Source organism: Ambystoma mexicanum, chromosome 6p (genome assembly GCF_040938575.1).
Source record: "Ambystoma mexicanum isolate Mex_15411 chromosome 6p, UKY_AmexF1_1, whole genome shotgun sequence".
Taxonomy (NCBI): domain Eukaryota; kingdom Metazoa; phylum Chordata; class Amphibia; order Caudata; family Ambystomatidae; genus Ambystoma; species Ambystoma mexicanum.
The window spans coordinates 1,543,011,085-1,543,033,077 of record NC_090935.1 but is presented as its reverse complement, the minus strand read 5'-3'; the positions used below and the strand labels follow the sequence as shown (position 1 = coordinate 1,543,033,077).

The window sequence follows — 21,993 nt, the reverse complement described above, 5'->3', positions numbered from 1 at the left end:
CCTCTACAACTTGAGGTTTTCACCTGTCTCCAGTATTCAGCCATCTTCACTCGCCAAACTAAGTTTTCTATACTGGCTCCTGATTGACGTATGGTTCCTTCTCACTTGTTGCTTCCTGACTCTGCAAAGTCTTTGCTTCACCCATTTCCTCATTGCCCCTACCAGGCCCTCTTCTTTCCTGTTGCCTCATTCCAGGTTCTAGCACCTGCTATTCTATAGCTTCTGTTCGGATCATTTCTTCTTTATTGTGTTGTTCTACCTGTCATCGTATACTTGTCAGTGACCAGCATCACCTGATTCTGGTCTTGTCATAGTTTCGGAGCATTTTCTTTCTTCAGGCTTTTTCCCCTTTGTCAGAACACAAGTTACCCTTCCTCTACACTGCCTACCTGTTCCTTTCAGGTAGGCAACAACATAGCTATGGGGCCTGGACCATGTATTTCCCTTCTGTTTAACTCTTAAATATCCAATGATTCTCCTCTCCCACAATTATCGTACTGTTGATGGCAGTATTTTGCAATTGTTGCAGAGGGCAACATCCTTGGTATTTCACATGATCAGGAAACCTTTCTGTGAAGACACCCCACACATCTACCCAACAGGACTTCTAAGTCTGTGTCCCCTGGCTTTTTTCGGAGTAACAGGTGATAGGGGAAACGTGTGTGAGTGTGTGTGTGCATGCGTGGGCGGGTCAGAAAGAGAAAAAGAGAAAAGCACAAAAACAAGCATAAATTAAGTTTTTCGGTAATTAAATGTGTAGTTTGGTGACGCAGTAAAACATGCAGAGTTTGGAAGTACCACATGTTTTACCACTACCGCCATTCTTCTAATGACACACCAGGCTCTTCCCTCCGACCTTCCTGTTTGTGTTGGGCTGCCGTACACAGGCTTTCATTTAAATGGACCATTTAACTGGTTAAGCATGATCTGATTAGCAAGTAGTAGGTCATGCTTGCTTGCAGGGGGGGTAGAAGGCACTGCATACAGCACTGTGATGAAACAGTAGATGAACAAACAGTCCCTGACAGCTTTAATTTGAAAATGATGGTGAAACTTCTCAGAAACAGTGTTTCTTTTACCCTGAAAATATAACTCTAGAAACCTGAACTCTTCTGACATCTTTTGAAATAGGTTCTCGCAATTTAAGGCTCTGTTGTTTAATCCCAAAAATGTGAAGTACCATAACATCTGAACTGGATGTAAGTGCACTGGCCTCAAAAACCATTAACAAGCATGCCCCCCTGGCCATACCTCTAGCCATAGGCAGCTGCCACTGTCTTCTTGTGATACCGTATTTCACTAATCCACGCAATTACCAGGAACGATCAACCAGTGCCAGACAATTCGTATTTAAACATATTTATTTTCATGTAATAGTGTGTAATGCTTGAACAAACCGCAAGTACCCGTAAACCTACACAATTTTAACTATTTAAATTCAATAAAACCACGGTTAGCGGATTGAAATGTCTGCAGTTTTTACAGTGTAGTGGAAGTTGGGCAATTAAAGAGGTTAGGCAAAGAATTTGCAGAAGTAGTAGTCATGGCGACAGACACGGGTTTCCCTCTTTCTCCTCCCGTGATCAATGATTGTAACTGCCATTCTGTTTCAGCAGGAGCCAGGTGATGTAAGAGGCAGTGGCTAAAGGGAAGGAAAGCGAGAGGAGACTTTGCCTTCCATCCGTCTGTACCTATTGCTGTAATACATTGCTGCTGCCTCTGGAAAAGGAAGGGCAAACCTCTTAACTGTAAATGTACCCTTGCATAGGATGGCAGGGGAAAGAGGTGTAAGGGGACGGCAACAGAGCGGCCTCTTCCAACTCTCCAACTGCAGGTCTTCCTGTGACTGAATGAAGTGTTACAGCCCACACCCACAGTGGCAGGCTAGATCCGCCAATAGCGACACTGGGGTTCAGCAGGAAGAACTTGGGACTCAGGCCATTACCAACCGATTTGCCGACCACTGCAGGTATTATTGCATATTAGTACTCGGCACGCCGAAATAATGAAACAAATGAACCGCTTGGTGCATATGCGAGCCTTACCTGATGGTAATCCTGCTCACGTTCCTGCATCTCCCGCGCTCCGGAACCCAGCCTCCAGCATTCTTTTTTTCAACTCACTCAATCCGCCATGGCAAGGGAAAAGGGACCCCCTCTCCTTGTTCCATGGCGGCTATTTCTATTGTTTATTTTTTTCCCCCTTGATTTCAATGGCCGCCATGGAAAGGGACAAGGGACTATTTGTAGTTCCATGTGGCCATTTTCTTTGTTTACCATGGCGGCCACAGAAAGCGAAAAAGCAGTATATTTCCCAGTCCGCTTCAGACATTTTTTTTTATTTGCTTTTTTCTGTTCCGAAACGCGGCACGTCTGGCAACCAAAAAAAAGACCATTAGTACCCCGCTCTAACAGGCTGGTGTACTAATGGCAATATGACCCTCGGAGTGCACCTAACTATGGCCCCGACAGCATTACCTGACCGGCCTCGGGTAATATTGCCTAAAGAGAAGCTTGGAATGCACCCTTTGCATGCATTTAGAGGCTCCATTCCAAACGTGCTGATTGGCTAGAGTGTTGCAAAGTGAGAAAAGAGCAAAGGCAAAGCATAGAATGTGCACTTCTACTGCAGCTAAAGCATTGACTCAGCACTTCCTGATTGTCTAATGCAGTCATTAGAAGTCATGCTGAAACTGTCATTCAGCCAGTGTATGGACTGCTGAAATCCACAATGGTGTTTGACACTGACCAAGGCCCCTGGCAGTGGGTTTTGGTTCCAGAATATTTTAATAGTGTTAAAGCTTGCTTCAGAAGGCTCTAATCCTGGTAAATCATCTGCCGGTCTTGTAGAAGGCATACACCTTCGGCTCAGGACCTCCAACTTGGATGGCAGAGAATATGCCACAAAAGACTGCTGGAACTTTCACTTGCATTTTGAAATTGCAAATAAATAAATCCAATGCTACTTGTGAAATATTTAACTTTTTCTTAAATGTCTCTTCTTCTAGATCTGGATCAAGCGGGGTCAGCCGAGATCATTCTGGATTTCTGGTTTCTTTTTCCCACAAGGATTTCTTACAGGTAGATGGTTTTTACATATTGATTATAGATGCAATTACCATTTTGGTACAACGAAGAGAGCAGGTTTCTCATTCACGCTAGTTTTAGTTAGCCTTCTATCATTCAAAAAGTAATAATTCATAGTCAGTATCGTGGCACCAAGTAGAATAAACATATGTATCATTTTTAATGTAAAATTTTCACTTGCGATAAAGTTGCATATTTACACTAAATACACTTTAAAGTAGGTGAGCAAATCCTTATTGATTTGGCTTACTTTTCAAACCTACTCTAAAAAGGATGTTAGTTAATTTTGATTTCACAAATCAAAATAATGCTTTGATTGGCTGTTGCTGCTAAGAGAGCAGCGGGGTTGCGAGCAAATTAAGTAAAATTTAGGAGAATGGGCAACGTTTAAATGGTGTTACACCAAGTGCCACTAAGTCAACTTTTTCCAGATGTGTAAAAGATTCATGGTTCTTTATTTTCCTGTATATTTGCAAAGATGTATGTAATATGGTTTTAATTCATTATCCAACTAGTCATTATTTCGTCTTCCAACATTATATAAAATCCTATTTTTGTAAACTGCTAGCCACAGGGGAGGTTCAGCATCATGGCGACCTGCTGCACCCTTAATTAAAAAATGTAAGGCCCGTTAATAATAGATTTGTTTTACATTATGTAACCTTTTATAACCATACAAAAGTAAATATTTCCCCGGCTTTGTTTTGCACCATTCCGAACTATTAGAGAACTGTTGAGCAATCCTTTTGTATTTTGACCTCTGCTAGTTAATAAACTCTGACTCCTAACCCCCTCCCATGCCATTGGAGTTATGTGGTTGTTTTGCTCTTGGTACATTTGTAAGTGGGAAATATTAATGAATCTTTCTTAGTTCATATTCCATTTATTGGGATAGGAATTAGTTGACATTTTGAATAAATACACGTCTTCTGCTCAGAAAGCACATTCATCATTAACACAGAAATGATAACAGGAAAGGGGATATTATTATTTTTTTAACAGACTGGGCTACCAAAGGTTATAATATTAAAAGACAGTCTATCGAAATGTATATATGTTAAATGCAGCCTAGAACCATATTTCAAATGTTCAAGTCTCTTGATAGGGTTCCCTGTTAAAATATCTCTTGCCAAAATAAATACTTCTAAATGTAGATAAAAGAAATAGGGCCTCATTACACGGAAGCCGGTAAGGGTTAACGGTCACTGGTAATGGTACCGGTGACCGTTAACCCTTACCGCCTGATTACGAGGTCCCTTTGCGGGTTGGTACTTTAACGCCTGCTTTTTAGCAGGCGTTAAAAACCAACCCGCAAAGGGACCAGGGTGCTAATTGCGGTACCGTAAATAGTACCTTGCCCATTCCCATTATGCCCTATGGGGCAAAAATGGGAATGGGGAAGGGCAATGGGGGAAGGGGGAATTACTGCCCTGCCAACCTTGGAATAGGGCGGTAATTCCCCTTTCCTCCAAGGCGGTGCCGGTATTTTACCGGCATGGACCAAGGTGCTAATAGCACCTTGGTCCACCGCCTACCGTGTAATGAGGCCCAGAGTCTGCACAGATAACAGACTTTTATCAAGTGTTTGATATATAATGTAAAACAATAACATTCTTTAAATTTCATGGAAATATTGAAATGTTCTCATTGATCGGATGTGTCTGCCTTAAAATGAACTACAATTCCGGCTTACAAGTGGGAGAGCACCTGCATTCCCATTTTGCTTGTAGCGACCCCCACACCTCCCCCCTCAACTTCCTCCTGACCCCATTCCCCACCACCTTAATAGAACAACGTCTTAATTTTTTTAAAACGATCATTTTGACTCTATATTTTTACAGATGATATTCCATGAGCACTATTTTAACACCCTCCGTTTTGCTCTTGGTAATATGGCTCGTCACTCCCGGTAGGGTGTTTATTTGAGGATAATTGAATTCTAGCCTTTCTTAGAGTTGCAGGATTACACCTGCAGCATTTGTTTTGGTCTTCGTGTAAGGTTGAAAGGTTAAGAGGGGAAATATGGAAATACAATTCGTCCAGGTTTTGCCTATTTGTTTCGATTTTGGGTTGCAAAAATGAAATCTCAAATTTGTTGGCTTGTCAACGTTTATGGGGTTTAGTTTCTTTGGTTTTTCAAAGGGCATGGGATTCCTTTTCAGCAACATTCTTCCTTGAGCTCCAATGTTCTCTGTATTTTGCTTTCATTGTACATCTCCAAAGCGTCTTCACGTGTCTTATTACAATCAATATAACTGCAGCAGCCAGTGTTGAGATTTACCACTATGCAGCCAGCATCTTTCTCCAGTGGCAGAACATTGGGAACAATTTAAATCACATTTGCGTACTATTATTGATTCTCCTTTTTATGTCTTTGGTTATGTATATTGTTCCATGTTTTATTCCTTTTCAGGCACCCTTCAGAATCATGCCCGGAAGTATAATTTGCCAATTGATGAGCTTGGATTCCACTTCAATGTTGTCCCAGTATACAGAGATCAAATGACAGTGGGAGAGGCTTTGAAGACATCCCAGTTTGGACAGGATTTGCCAATGGATTTGGAGGTACTCTTTAATTTTTTCTCCTATTAGCGTATGGTGTTCCCAAATAATTCCTGATTTTTGAAGAAAGGATAATGATGAACCAGATTATCCTGTGAACAGTGTTTTAGTAAAGGGTACCTGATATTGGAATTGCTCTATATTTTCTCCAGCCATTGGCAAAAGGAGTTTTGTTTTCCAAGGTGTCCTTCATAAAGAAACTGTCCAAGTAAAGTACTGCTGGGGCAATCATTATTCATTTTAAAGGCTAATTTTACATTCACTAACACAGGATTAAAACAAATGTTTTGGGGCACCTTCACGATGCTCATACAATTGTTTTAAATGTCTTCTTTTGCAGCTATTGGCAACAACAATATATCACAATGTTGTATCCCCATCCCCCACCATGAGGTTACTTCAGTGGAAATTGTGTAACATGATTATGATGCTTGATGTCGATGCAGTGAATAGGAATTTCTAATGGATACTATGTCCTCTGCAGATTCTTTAGTATCCGTAGAAAAAAACTGTTTAAAAGAAATATATGGGGTTGGGGTAAGGGTGCAACCCTCAAAAGGAGAATTTTGAGGTGGGGGGAAGTGGATGTGGAGTCCGTGGCGGTACAAAAGTGCCCCAACAAATTTTGGTCATTCGGCAAAAAAACAGGGTCTTTTCTTGATCGATTTCTTTTTGTTTTGTTTCTTTTTCTCTTTTTTTCATGGACAACCAGATTCTTTATCTTTGAAATTTTCAGCTGCCAGACTGGGCCCTCATAAAACTTTAAATCACACGTGCTTGGTTTCGGTGGTGCCATTAACACTACCAGCATCAGGTGGGAGCCTTGCAACAGCACCTGGGATGTACATGGCACTATGCACCCCGTGCCCAACAGGACATTTTCGGATGCCCTATGTAGCAGGACTTGGTAACATGCTCGGAATCTTAGCCTGGGTAGGCGCAGGAGGCCATGCATCCATGTCCAGTGTGTACGACACTCAGCCGCAGCCCTGTCACATGGACAGCGGTCTCCCCCAAGTTTTGAGAAATATTGGGTAAAAAGCCAATCCGCTTTTTTAGAGTAATTCATGAAAAAATAGCTGCATGTCACCAACAGTGCACAGTAGCATTTCCCACTGCATTTTCATGATGCCTTTCCCCATAATACATGCCTACTATATATGCCAGTATTCCCATATAAGAACGTACTCATGTTTGCTTTGGACATAAGAAAGCATGCACAAACTAGCTCTGCCAATATATGCCAGTACCTGCACATAAGAACATACTCCTGTTGGCTTTGCAATTAACAATGCCATGCCACAATAAAAAACATGGGCAAAGTGGCTGCTACAATGCAGGCCAGTCTAAACACATAACATTTATTATCATAGATGCCTAGTAAAACTGTCATGCCACAGTTCGATATTATAGCTAGACTGGCTGCACAAAAATGACATTTTAGCCTTGTTATAATGCTTATCATGCTTGCTTTATCATGATTTTATGCAAGTTCGATAAGTGCATTTTGTGGCTAGATAATGGTGGGTTGGTTCTAGTTCTTCGCGCAGGCCTTAGTAGTAATTATGATTACAATAATCATGTTGATTTGATAACAGTGAGCTTGATTTATTGTTGTACCACGACCAACATCAATATCAATGTTCCCTATTTCCTTAAGTCTGGCTTGCAAATGTGCTTTGTGATTCTGTCCAACGAAATTACTATACTGTAATTACAGGAGTCAGTATATGTTAACATTTCTGGTTTTTGATATATCATCAACTGACAAATTGACTTGGTCCGCCAATCTGGTTTTTGATATTTTCTCTATCTGACAATACCATTATGGGACTATAGGAACTAATATGTGAAACCTACCCAGAAACATATTGTAATGCGATGTATTGTTCTGTGTTAAACCTGTGCTGTAACCATTGTAATTGTGGTCGCTCATTGTGCTCTAATGCGGGAAACACACTAGGTCATGTGTTAACACTACCACTATAACAGCAAAGATAAGCAAAGGAAAAAGCACTCTGCACCCCAATCATCGATTGTGCAAACAGACGTGAGGCCCATGGTAATCTAATTCTGTAGAACGTAACACTCGCTAACATTAATTCTATTTCTTAATACTCAACCTCATTGTCAATGAGGTATCGCCAGATTAGATATCCGGCGTTATGTAAATGGTCAACCGATCGCCCTCCTCCCGGCACAATTATGTGCTTGCGTCACCTTTAAACTATCGCTCACAAAATTAACTTGCAGCTGGCATTGCTGCTCCTGTAACTTATGACCAAACTAATAGTATTATCAGTAGGTATGTTTTCTTTTCATGGTATTGGATCAACAGAAGACTCAAGAAAAAGTAAAGTTTTCCATTGAGGTTTATTTGATTAACAACTGGAGAGTTCACGGTCCGAGTACTTCACAGTTGGGGTTGTCAGAAACCCATTTAGGCTTGTAACCCTTAATCCACCTCCCCCCCCCTCCCCCTGGTTCCAGGCAGGGCTTCTTCTTGGTTGGAAAACAGTCTCTGGGATTTACAGTGTCCCAGACTTCTTTGTAGGCCTTTACTTAGTCTTTTTTTGGTGTTGCATGTAGCTTGTGCTAGTTCCTCTGGTTAATTCTACCAAGTCCCCCCAGATAGTTTTGTGCTGGGGAAAATGCACTGCTGATTGAGCCCTGGGCTTAGTTTTGCCTCCCCGCTGGACCTGGGCTAGCTTCTCTTCCCCACTCGGCTATGACCATTTCCTGTGTCTTCCGGGTAGCCTATTGACCGGTGATTCTCTTCTTCCATCTTCTCTCCTGCTCTCTTGTCTTCCACCTGCTCTTTTTTCTTTCATCTCTCCACCTGCTTGACTCCACTCTCCCTCTTCTTCTTCGTCGCTGCACTCCTCTTCCTCCCTCCATCTCATTTCCACTCACTCTCCCTGTCTACACCACTCCAGTCTATTTTGTCTACACTGTTCTCCTCTCTCTTCCCTCCTCCTTTCAGCTCTTCCTCCTCTCCTTCTCCACCTCCCTTTCTCTACACCAATTTATCTCCACAATTTACAGACTAAGTCTGATCTGCACCTGCATCTACATTCTCCTAACTCCATGTTAGGTAAGATTTGGCCAGAACTGGTAAATCTTCCTTTTCTGGTTCAACCCACAACCTTTTGCTTTACTAGTGGGATATTTTTCATTATTGCCTCAGTGAGTGGCAACATTTTTCCACACTCACATAATATTTAACTCTTTTTATGGGGGTAATTTTTAAGACTCTCCATAGTGTCTTTTTAAAGTTATCCTCTTTAGAAACGTATTGGCAATAAGTGCCTGTTGTTGCTGGGTTGCCCTAGGGGCTCCCCTTTTAACTTTCTTGTGCTAACCTTGAGTGAACTACAGTTCCCAAGGGTAGAAAGGATCTTTGGATCCCTTTTACATTTTATTTAGTGAAACCAGCACACCCCACCTTATGTGGAGTGCTGGGGAGATACATTGTATCCCTCACAATAAAACTGTAATAATTCTGTTACAGTGACAAGTTTACCTTCAATGGCTGGTGGCCGCGATACCGTGTATTAATTTGGTGCACCTTTACCATGGGTTGTGTTCACAGCTGCAGTAAAGGGACCTAAGGGTGTCCATTTTTACCAAAATGGGCCCTGTCTTCTTTTTTGCCATTTTAGTGTTTCTCGTCGTTTATTGTTCCTTCCCCTGACATCCAGGGTGGGAAATTCCTTTGTGTGATTTGTGTCTACAGCGGGAGTCCCCTGGACTCCCCACTCAGGCTCCAGTGTGTCTTTAAGAGCAGGAAGTGAGGGAGAAGTCCATAACTCCCCAGCCCTTTGTCTTATGCCTGGCTTGAATGGGGACAAATCTCAGTTGGGGGCTGACTGTCCTGATTGGACAACCAGACCGCCCCCTCTTGTAAAATGTGGGGAGAGAATGCAGAGGGTGTGCTGTAATTCCTGATAAATACTGCGAACCTGGAAGCTGAAGACATGTCGACCACTGCAACTTAAACCAAAGAGGATGACGGAGGAAAAGCAGTGCAAACAATTTCCAGCGACCGGAGAGCCTGCTGTGTAACCGGAGCCTGCTATAGCCCTTCCCTCCAATTGACCTGGGGACTCTGAAAAGGCGAATTCCAAATCTCGCTGAAAATTCGTCGGCATCCTGGTGGATCTCCAGAGACACGAATCGAGTCTGAAAAGTCCCCTCACTAGAGTGCTGGACCTTTGTAACGACAAGAATTCAACCACAATTTTCTGTCTTCTTCTGTGCTCCTTGAAAAGGCGCCAAATCTGCAGAACCGCATTCAGCTGCGAGAGAAACCTTGCCTAGAGCCTTCTTCATCGATCCCTTATGTAAAGTCCCTTCTGAGGTCTTGTTTTCAGTCTCCACGACAAGGAATCCATTGACCGGGTATTTGGCTGCAGACCCTGAAGTTCTCCTGCTGCAAAATCTTCTTCAATGCTGAGGTACTGTATTGGCTTGGGTATGTACTTAACTTATGTCTGTTAGGATTTCTGTGTAGTTGTGGGTTGTTTACTGTGATTGAGAGGTCCCTCGTCCAGTACACCCAGTCCCACTTCTAGAATCCTACTGGGGTGTCTTCTGCGAAGCCCCTGAAACCTCTTCTAACTCTAAAGTGAAGTACTTACCTGTTTGCCCAGTTTTCCTAAGGAACTCTGACTTTTGCTACTAAAGAACCTATTCTGACAATGCCTGTTGGTCACTAGTCCTAGTGACCCCCCTTCTGCCACTGAAAACATTAATGCTCCAAGAATTAGGGAAAGACTGTGAAGGGATTGGGACTTCTGCCTAGAAAAGAAAATAAGTGTTTTAAAAGTTACTTACTTGTAAGGAGTTGGTTGGTAACGGTAATTCTAATAGTGGACAGTTACAAACGTTCTTACTGATCTTGAATGTGTAATGCTCTGTTCTTAAAAGTATGGTTAACATCTTTTCTTCCTTAGCCACTGTTTTGCTAGTCTAATAGAAAGTAGATGTGAAGGTATTTTACTCTCCTGTGATTAGGTTGTGCCTCTTCCCAAAAGTAAAGTGTTGGTTTCACCAGATTATTCCTGCAGGGTAATTGTGTGAGTGCCCTCCAACTGTTGCTATCACCAGATTAGTCCTTTGAGGATAATTGTATGGGTGGTCCCCAACTGGGTCTTGCTTCCCCGGACTTGCTGCTAGCCTGTCCAGAATAAGTCTACATTAGGTTGTTGCCTACCTAGAATAACTTTGAGTCATTCCGTAAAGTGACACATTGGGTTTTACTTTCCCCTTCCTGTGAGGTTAAACAAGTATGAAGGTTTTACTTAGCTTGTGTTATCTGTGTGCCATCCAATTATAAGTTACAAAAGTTATTGCTTACCTCACTCTGGGGTTCCCTGATTTCAAAAGCACCTGTAATTGTATATTACATCCTTCGGTTTTACTCACCTAGTATAACTGTGTGTTATGACAAAAGTAGTTACAGGTTTTTACTGCACCTAGAATAAGTGTTTCACTATTCACCAAAAGTATATTGTCCAGTTGATTTATTACGTGTTTTGTGCAAAGAATCATTATACAACTGGAAGGGTCTATTGCCCTTGCATTACTGAATGTAATTGTAAAAAGTAACCATTGGTTTTTACTCCCCAAGAATAGGCTTGACCTATACTGAATGTGTATGAAAAGGTTTTGACTTCCCTAGAACTACTGTAAGGTACTTCAAATAAGGTCTATACTTGGGTCTGTGTACTTTCAAGTATAGTGTTGTGTTTTTATACGGTGATTTCATATAATGTTTTAGTGCTTACTTACCCCTAGATTTATGTGGGCCTACTTGTATTTAAATAAATCCTTTATTTTTACATACATAGTGTTTCAGTGTTTCTTTGGATCATTTGTATAACAATTTCACTTGTACTGATTCTACAGCCCTCTCTCCCTCCTAAAATAAGCCTGGCTGCTCTGTCTACGCTACCATACAAACAGGTGGTACAGCCTTATACTAGGAGTGGAGTCTTGTACTGCCTCAGTTTAAGGGTTTACCAAGCCCTTAGTTGGACTTCAGAAAAACTGTCCCAACACTCCAACACCTCAATTTCGATGCCTGCTCTTTTAATAGATCAGTGGGGTTGAGACCAGATCAGATTGGAGGAACATTACTTCTGATTGGGTAGGTTCTGCTGAAAGTACTGTTTCCTCAGCTGATAGGTGTTGGCTAGCAGACCACCCTGTGCCTCTGCTATCTGAGGTTCCTAAACATGTGTCTGCCATCCTGGATTCATTTGGCGAGTGCTTCATGCTTCTGCAGCTTTCTGTGCAGTCAGCCTTGTCTTCTATCGTGTATCAACCTAAGGTATCTTTGATAACTATATTCTGTCACTCACGGGATTCTGCAAATGGGAATGAGCAGGGTTCACAGTGGTCTACATGCACATTGCTCAGAAAGCTCTGCCGCTCTTAAAACCATGCTATGACTGTACTAAGCATCTCACAGACTCCCGCAAGTATGTCCGCAAGCTGATTAGTTCTCCCAACTCTGTGTCTTTGTTATTGCACTAATGCTTCCCAGGGAGCAAAAGATTTGTACAGTTAGGATGTGTGGTCATCCACACAAGCCTAGCATTGGGATGGGGAACCTAGGGGAATCCCAGCAGTCCTCCTTTGGGGCTTGGGGTCTGTGGGTGGCAGTTCACAACCCCCAGAGTCAACCCATCCCATCCCCTAGCAACAAGCATGCCTTCATCCCATCCAGCACTCTTTCTTTCTGTTTCTCTCTCATGATCGCTCTCTCTCATCTATAAGAGAGACAGATATTTTTCTGGAATTGGCATCCATCCTAATTATGTGAATTTGGATACATCCCTGTATTTCAGACACAAAAGAGGGAAGATTATAGAATAAAGGTATTCTGAAAGGGTATAAGGGCATACTTCTGTGAATGTGAGACACCATCTCAATCTTCTCTATTTGTTGATTGTCGTCTAAGGTAATATGTGTTCAGTCAGTGTTTGTTAAGGGAATCAACACCTTTTTTTGTCCTGGCTAGTGGGAGCTTTAGTATTTCCAAAATCTCTACAGGGAGTGTCTAGAGGGATCCTGCCACTCACGGGTGTATCAGGGCATGAAAGCTATCACATTGCTCAACCCCATTTAGGCCCTGATTCATGGAATTATTTGCATGTAAAACAGGTATTTGCATGCCATTCTGCCCGCAAATCCCAATCAAAAAGGGATGTGCACGCACAATATAGTTGTAGTTTCTTAGTCTTGCCAATACTTGTGTGCAATCTCTCCACGACCGTGACATGGGGTCCCGGGCAGTAGCACTCTCCTCTGCGTCATATTTTAGTTTTTTGCTAATCGGACTAGGTTGATTAATGCTCCTGTCCTGTACACCCCTCACAACGGAGGTGCTGTGATCTCCACTTTAACCATCTCACATCACTACTGTTGTGTTGCACTTGTCTTGCACCCCCAAGGCTTGTTACGTCTCCTCCTCCTCGGTCTAGGTTCCTCTCAGTAACTCATGTGCCACCCAACAAACGACAGGCTCCCGCCTCATCCATTGCTGTCATCTCATGCACCAGCCACCGTGCCTCTTTTCCTCCCCACAGGGCCTTGTAGATCGCTGTGCAGGCCATCCCAGATTTTTAGGAGCAGTTTTTCCGGCCCAACTCTTGAACTCCTGGTGAGCCAGTTGTGGTATGACCCTTGCAGGGCTAGTATCGACCTTCAAGTGCATAAAGAGATGGGCCAGCACATGGGGGCATGGAGTAGAGCTTCATTAGGCTGTACTACACAGCCAGATGAATAGGAACGTTAGCAGGAAGTGACCCTCCGGAGATGGGCAAAGGGCATCAACCTGTTTAGAAAGGTGAGGAGGGTGCAGCAGCTGAAAGCACAGAGGAGCAAGGGAGAGAGTTGGGGGTGCGGACAGGCTCAGGAGTGGGGGTTGTTTGAAACAAGACAGGTTAGAGGTGCTGCTGTTGCGGAAAGTGAGGGCATAACACAGTGAATAGATGCATCAAAGACAAGGAATCACATGAGGCTACAGTGTTGCTGCTCTTCCTCCAATCCTGTTAAGAAATGTACTTTTTTATATGTGCAGCAGGCATGGAGAAGTTATAATACTTTTGTGTTGGCCTGGTCATTTTCAGAGAAAAATTGTATATCATAGATGGGGCATGGTTTTGTTGCAGGCGTTTTAGTAAAGATGTACTTTTAATATTTTAAAATATGAATTATGTTATCAGCCATGCATAATCTAAATGCACAACATGGTGGTTTTCTGCTTTGGATAGTGTACTTTCCTGAATGGGTAATTGCTGGTTGCAATTCGGAATGCATGTGTCCATGCACTCCTGGGTCTGGTCACCACCTGCCTTTGAGAGGTGAGAGGAAACAATTCCGTTTCACATGATTCACTCAAAGCATAACTCTTAATTCCTGCATTTACTTCGATTGCACCTTTTGACAGAAGGATTTCAGTACATATGTGCAAGGCTGTCCCAATAAGGGATGCAAGCACACCAAATGCACAAGGTCACCCCATGCTGAGTATTCTATACCAGGCTCCTCTCACTTCCATATGACGGACCTATTCATGTGGGATCTTTATAAACCTATGTGTAAACTGGGACAAAGGAAAATCTTGTAAAAAACAAACACCAAAATGCATCATATACCATGCATGCTTGAATTATACTCTAATATTGTTGCAAAATACCAGCAAATTGCTATCTCATCAAGCTTCTCTTCTAGCACACTTTGTATTGCACCTTTAACAACCAATCCTTGTGGCTCTACCATTTGCCATACTTTTTCCTGTTACAGTAATATAGACAATTGCCAATGAGGTGCTACATACCTGGGGCATAGATGACAAGGTTGTTCATACTCTGTGCACCCTAAAACCTGTTAACTACACTCCTAATTTCCTTGGGCTGATTTCTATTCCTATTGCTGAAACTGGTATTGCCACTGGAATATGTGAGTATCCTCCACAATTAGCTTCTAATTTCACAAGGCTTGCATATATCTACACACCCTGCCTGTGAGATTATCTCAGCCTAATGGATTGCTTTAATTAATTTGATTGACAGGCTTCTAAAATCACAAATAAAATTCAAGAGTGAACTCATAATTATCTTAACCCTAGCATTAAAATTGCTCACAATGATTTTCCAAGAGACCTCTCAATATGTACATATCTGTACAATGTCAAAGCCTCTTCACTTGCCCTATACTAGCTAGAGTCTGTTCCTGGTTTACCTCTAAACAATTAAGACTACAGAATTCCTATAGCTCCTGCAATAATCCAATCCCAGCAGACCGTATCCCTGTCAACTTTGTTACTCTTGGGCATAAATGCATGAACTGTTTACAATAAAAATATACAAGAACTAGTTAGGTTGTAGTGGTCCACACTAATTCGTTTGATAGTATTCCCAATTCTATACAAATCTTATTAATAAAAGAATTCAATTCGTTTTTCAAGGTGCACCTTGTTGGATCTGTGCTACCAGATCAAAATAATGAACAAAACAGTGCTACCCCGAATTCCTCATAGTACAAACAAGGGCACAACTTAGACAACTCAGAGTTGTAAAAGGATTCACAGTTTTTCAAAACAAACACAAATAAGACTTAAACGAGCAATTATTCACAATCATATATTCAGACATTGGTATACAATAAAATACAATAAATTGATACTCAGTAATGTATTTCAAACCATAATACAAAATTAGGTATTTGAGTAAATGTGACATAGGTCAGTCAAAAAATGAAATTCAATAAAGTTACAAGGACAAAAATCCCATGTGCTATCTGAACAAACAAATTAAAGTCAATTATTCAATTGGTATAAATTACAATGTTAAGTTCATAGTTCACAATGTAATGAGGATATCCTGATATCTTGATAGTGATATAAAAGTTAATGACGAGTTGTATTCGTCCACCTATCTTCTACTTCGTGTTTCGGGCGTGAAGCCCTTCTTCAGGCATTAGATATCTGGATTAATTATTTCTGAACATTTAATAAATATAATGCTTGTAAGTAATTTGATTATTCGTAGACTAGGTCTCAATATTAATTCAATAAAAAATAAAAAGGAAACTGCCGAAAAGCTGTAGTGTCACTGCACTGACCTGTATCAAACTTGTAATGTGGTCCAATTTTACTTGCAATCTGATTCACAAAGGAAATATGATTACTGAAAAAAATGTATTGTAATATGGGATTAAAGCAACATCGGATACAACCGATCACTAATTTGTAGCTGAGTAAACAGACACGTTAGCCTGGGGCGGGACAAGTTGATCAAGAAAGCGCTGTGTCCTGCTTGCCAGACCAAAAGGTATTAGAAGTAATGTTATGGGGTCCTTTTCTGGCTCTTTATGATTGAGGTGGTGATGGAATTGTAAATATAACAGATATGACTGTGCCTTTTACGAAAATGTTGGTGAGGGAGGGTCCCCACCCCCCTTTTTTTTTCTTTTTTTTCTCTTTCTTTCTTCTTTCTCTTTTTCCCTTTTTCCTCTTCCTGTTTGTGTTGTCTTTTGTACTTGTATATGTGTATTTGTTGTATGTTCCTTGAATTCATTGAATATAGTTATTATGCTAGAATGCACAAAATATATTTACAATGTACTGTAATTTTGATTACTGCTTAGTATGAGACGTTGTGTACTTTTTATGAAAATGTTGTTGTTTATTGGAAACTTAATAAAATGTTTCTGAAAAAAGAAGTAATCATATATATATTGTAAACATTACAAAAACTCACCCACTAATGTCGATGTTGAGATTCATCTGCCAAGTGAGATGCAAATTGAGGGAAATCCTGGTAGTCACAAAAATTCTCCTTTAGTTAAACGAACTACTGTAATGACATATAATCAGTCCCCATAGTATAGGGGGGATTCACTCAATGGAATTGTGAAAAAAAGAGATCATTTACATACCCATTGTAAATAGGAAGCAACCGAATTGTTGCATCAAAAGTCGACGATTAAATAAAGATATTTGATCACGTTTGTTGCTTATTCTTGGTCATGCGCGCAGAGATGTATTTTTAAATACACGAGTTGATGGGAGTAGGCTGTATTCTATAAGGTATAAGAGGACAAGGAGGGGGCCTCATTATTACTGGGGCTGCACACCGATTCTGAACGCTCACATTATTGCTCTCTATTTCATATTGTCAAATGCTTACCCAGCTTGTGCTGCTAATAAAATTAGCTTAAACCTTATTCACGGCAACGATAATGGTGCTGAGGCGTACGTGCCTGTAGGTTGAGGGGGATGCACGCTGCAATGGCGTGCTGTAAAGAAAGAGACTACATTAGTCTGTCTCAAAAATAATAAATATTTACCACTCGTATACTAGAGTCTTGTGAAAACAACAAATATTAAAGTCTTACATGCCGGCGCATTGTACGGAGAGTTCCTGCAAGACGCGTCGAGGTGCGCGGCTCTTCTGTTGCACTCGGTTGTGTTCGAACGTCGCTAGGCGACAAGGGCTGCTCAATGCTCAAGTAAAGCTGGGCCTGCACGGTCCTCTTGAAAATCCTCCATATTGGAAGAAAAAATGGACGTTCCTCTTAATTATAATGAGTGGTGAATTTTAAACTGTTGTCGGGCGCATGATTAAAGTGAAACTCAAGAGATTAAATGAAAGTGTATAAAGTGAAGGTAAGCCTGATTGGGAAAATCTACTTGCCCTAAGTAAATACAATCATAGAGCATTTAACAAGGAGCATTTCGGTATATTAGGCATCTCGTTCTTAAAGATGCATATATGTGTATACATGCAGCATGGCTAAGTTAAACAAATTGTACAGTTTTACACAAAAAGGATAATAATAAGACAACCTAATTAAAACTTTCTCTAACCTTTTCAAATAGTAATTAACAAGACCATGGATTATGCACAAGTTGTTATAGAATGGGTATATTAATACATTTCTCATATCATTATAAACAGTGTCTACACATTTCTAGTGAATCGAATGATAATAATCAATTCTTGACTTCAAGGAGATTATTGGATTGGATACCCTACTGGTGCTTAAACAAATTGCTACATCAAAAATTGTCTACAGTGATTTAAACTTCACAAGTAACAATATAGATCCCATTCTAGGTTCATCCCTCTGGGGTGCATGCAATCCAATTTCTCAATCCAAAAGTTTTCCCCTTTTATAATAGCTTGGGAAGATTCCCACCACTTCTTGGTAACTGAACGTGTTCCAATATTACAAACTGTAGCTGGTCTACTGTATGTTTTAACTCCCTAAAATGTTTGGCAACTGGCGATTTAGGAGACCCTAAACGAACATTGGATTTGTGTTCACACCACCTATGTTTCTCTTTTCTTGCTGTAAATCCAACATAGTAAAGGCCGCAAGGGCACTTAATCCCATAAATGACACTCTTTGTGTCACATGTCGAGGTGTGTCTAAGTGGGATCTTAATGCCTTTATAAGGGTGATTTTTATAATTGCCCCTGATGACATTATGGCAACAGTTGCAATTGTTACAAGGTAGCGTGCCTTTGAATGCTGTAGTTAGCTTTCTTTTGCAGCTAAAATCAGATTTGATCAAGTGGTCACAAACTAACCTACTCTTATTGTAAGCAAAGAGGGGTGGAGTGGGAAATAGACTTGCCAATTTGGGGTCCAAAGCCAAGGTGTCCCAATTTTTTTTGACAATTTTCTTAATTTGTCCACTTTGCTGGGAATTTGTAGTGACATAGACCAGAGCATTATCTTTCTTTCTGGTGCTTGGTTGCAAAGGTTCTTGCCTTGTTATACTCTTGACCTTATCTGTGTCAGTTTGTAATTTAATTGGATCATAACCCCTTCTCAAAAATGTGGTTGTTAATTCATTTGCTTTTCTGTCAAATTTGGTTTCTTCTGACACAATTCGTCCTGTTAATTGACTTTAATTTGTTTGTTTAGATAGCACATGGGATTTTTCTCCTTGTAACTTTATTGAATTTCATGTTTTGACTAACTTATGTCACATTTACTCAAATACCTAATTTGTGTTATAGTTTGAAAAACATTACTGAATATCAATGTCTTGTATTTTATTGGATACCAATTTCTGAATATATGATTGTGAATAATTGTCGTTTGAGCCTTATTTGTATTTGTTTTGTAAAATTGTAAATCCTTTTACAACTCTTTGAGTTGTCTAAGTTGTGCCCTTGTTTGTACTCTGAGGAATTCGGGGTACCACTGTTTTGTTCAATAAAAATATACAGCATGCTCCAATTTGATTTGAAATGTTTTGCAAAAGTCTTTTGATTAGCGCAAATCTAGAGGATGAAGATCCCCAAAAATATTTTTCATTCTGATATCCTGTGGAAGTATAGCTTAAAAAGTGCTGGTTGTTGGCTGCTAGAATCACTGTGCCCACTGACCCTATCTGCAACTGGCATTGCGGGAAGGATGAGTGCTCTTGGGCCATAGCCAAAGGACTTGTCTGCTGCAGGGTGCCCTCAGAGCATGGCAGCAGACCACGCAAGATCCCTGTGCACAGGGGATCGATGAAGGCCATGCCAGTGCTGCAATGACGTCTGTATGTGGGCTGTATTTACATTTCTAATTTTTTTTTCATTTTATGGAGAACTAGCACTGATCTAATAGCCCCTCCATGGCAATCTTACTGGGACAAATAACATGCTGTTTTTAATCTAATATTCTGTTTTTTTATTTCCTGATTTATTATTTTAAATAAATGTTTCCCTAATTTTCAGTGGTGGGGAAGTAACCCAGAATATTCCACCTAAATACGGCACCTTTTCTAAAAAAGGAAAACACAACTTGCCTGCTATTAGCCACTTATGTTTACAGTCCAATTCGGACAAACATCTGTATGCAGAAAAGCAAGTTCAAATAACTATTCTAGACAAGAGATTAAAGTCCTCTTCAGTATAAACATAAACATTGACTTGGGTTATTTTGATTAAAAAAGACAAGCATTCTTAGAGTAATATTTGAATCAAAACAATTTGTTTAGTTTTATTCTAAACCATTGTCAAGTGTTGGAACCAGAGAAAAATATTCCTCATAACATGTGACTTTCTTAATCTTGTACATAGATACATGAATGTTGTGTGAGGTTGATTTGGTTGCACTTATTTAAAAGGCTTGGGTTTAGGAATTATATTTGTCTCAACACCAGTGTTCAAATATTGCCACTCGGTCTGTAGACTTAGCACAGGAGTGTGGTGGTGATGTGGTGTTAGTTGCTATTTTTGGGATCTATAGAACTCCATGGAGATTTTGTCAGATTTACCATGAGCGGTAATTAATCTGTCAAACTCATAATTTGGGACTGCTGTAAAGACAGTAGTAATTCCATTACTGCCTCAAAAATGGGCTCTAATAGAATGAACACCACTTTTTGCCCATGACACCGAGATTGTAATGAGGACCATTGTGTTAGCTGTGAGTTAGCGCTTCCCTAAGGAATTTTGATCAAATTGGACTGAATTATATATTTCCCTTAACATTCCCTGTATGGATTTGTGCCATAAATAAGAAATGAATACTCCGATTCGCAAGAATTTTCTGAATATGGAGACATCTTTCATGTGATTACGACTGCAAGCATAACAGTAATTAAATAATGTGATATTATGGATAATTAATTCATTTCAATGCATCCTTTTTATATGCATGTTTTATATGCATGTGCTTCTCCCTCCCTGTTCCACTGAATTCAGATCCATCCGCAATTCTCAAATTGGACAAAGGGTTCAAACCTAGAGCCAATAATGTATATCTTATTTGTCACTTTCAACCACGTAATTTCTGTGCAGCTCATTACTTTACAATCCAACTGAAATCCCGTGTGTGCGTCTTTGAACCCATTTCTATCAGCTGACTACAACTGCTGAGACAGATATTCTGTGAAACTAAGGTATCGTTTTAGTAGGCTTCTTTAATGGCACAGATTGATTTGCCATGATCAGAGGTCAGGGTCTGTTTGATGGTCCCTTCTATTAAGAATGTACTTTACTGATCCCCCAGATCCCGAAGGTATTGACCTTCCCATCCTCCTAAAAAAAATACAACCAAGGAAATCCTGACTTTGGAATTAGATGTGTCAATTAACCTCCTTAATGCATGGTTTACTGTGATAGATAATAGGTCCTCTGCAGTTCGTGTCTCAAGAGGGTTTAGTACTGCATAAACATGCACTTTAGGTAAACAAAGTTCAAAGTGCATAACAGCTACATTAGCTATATTGTGTCCCATTTAACAGAAATGTGTCATTTACTTTGTCCTAATGTATGATCACATGTAAATGTTAAATACATATATATCAAAAATATAATAAACTTCTTATGTGGTTTGCAATTCAAATCCTGTCAATCATTTCCTATACAAGTGCACAGTTTACTATGTCCGTGCAACATTGGTGCATACATATCAAAACATATCAAAACTCTTTTGATTTAGATAATTAATTTTTAAAATCAACATTTGGTGTTGTGTTTACCATGACTGCATGACTTCCCATTGTTTAATGTAAATAATTTAATTCAATCAGATAATAGCTAACAGTGCACAGTAGCTGCTGGGTATGGATTCTGTGCATAGCGTATGACTACAGCTCTTGCCTAGTGTGCACTAGAGGTAGGGGTGGTATATCCATGCAAGGGCACTGGCCAAGCCCAGTGGGCTCTGCATTTAAGGCCAGTGTGCATGGGACATTACTGCAACCCATGCCCTGTGCACAATGCCCGATGATAGACAAGACGGACAGACATTCAGAGAATGCCCTGCAGGCAGGGTCAATGTGCAGGGGTGTTGGCTTAGGTATGCCAGAGGTCTGGTGGTTACTACAAGCTCAACATCCCAGCTCCCAGGGCCCAACAACCCTCCCTCAGTATACAAACGGAGGGCTCAGCCAAGGGCAAGTTAGAACTGTTGTTTATTACATAAACCAACAGGGATCATGCAGGACATTTGAACATTTCTAGAATCCCTGCTCCTGAGCCTGTGCCAGGCCATTTTGTTGCCTCCCTCCATCACAACATGGGTCCTTCCCCGAAAAACCTACAGGTCCTAGTGGTAGTGTGATTGGAATGATATCCCTTATGCATATCACCTATAGATCTTGGTTGATTGCCCCTCATATGTCAGGTGGCTGGCCTGCCCCTTCCCCAAGAAACGACCTATTACATTGTTGCAGGGTCCCAGGATAACTATTGGCCCTTACCCTTGAACTGGGACAGCCAGCCCAGCTCTTTAAGGCGAAGCAGCAGTACTTCGAGATAGATGGTGATGCAGAATATACTCAAACATCAATAATAAAACTGACTCAGGAAGTTCGGTGAGC

The 21,993-nt window shown here is 40.7% G+C and overlaps 1 protein-coding gene across 1 annotated transcript in view; it reads left to right on the top strand.

Moving 5' to 3' along the window:
* The window catches only part of DNAH6 (dynein axonemal heavy chain 6), a 3,423,448-nt gene that overhangs the window by 3,377,999 nt on the left and 23,456 nt on the right, over positions 1-21,993 (top strand). Inside the window, exons 74-75 of the mRNA XM_069626424.1 lie at positions 3,008-3,080; positions 5,500-5,651. Coding sequence (XP_069482525.1) covers positions 3,008-3,080; positions 5,500-5,651 — 225 coding nt within the window. The remainder of the gene's footprint in view (positions 1-3,007; positions 3,081-5,499; positions 5,652-21,993) is intronic.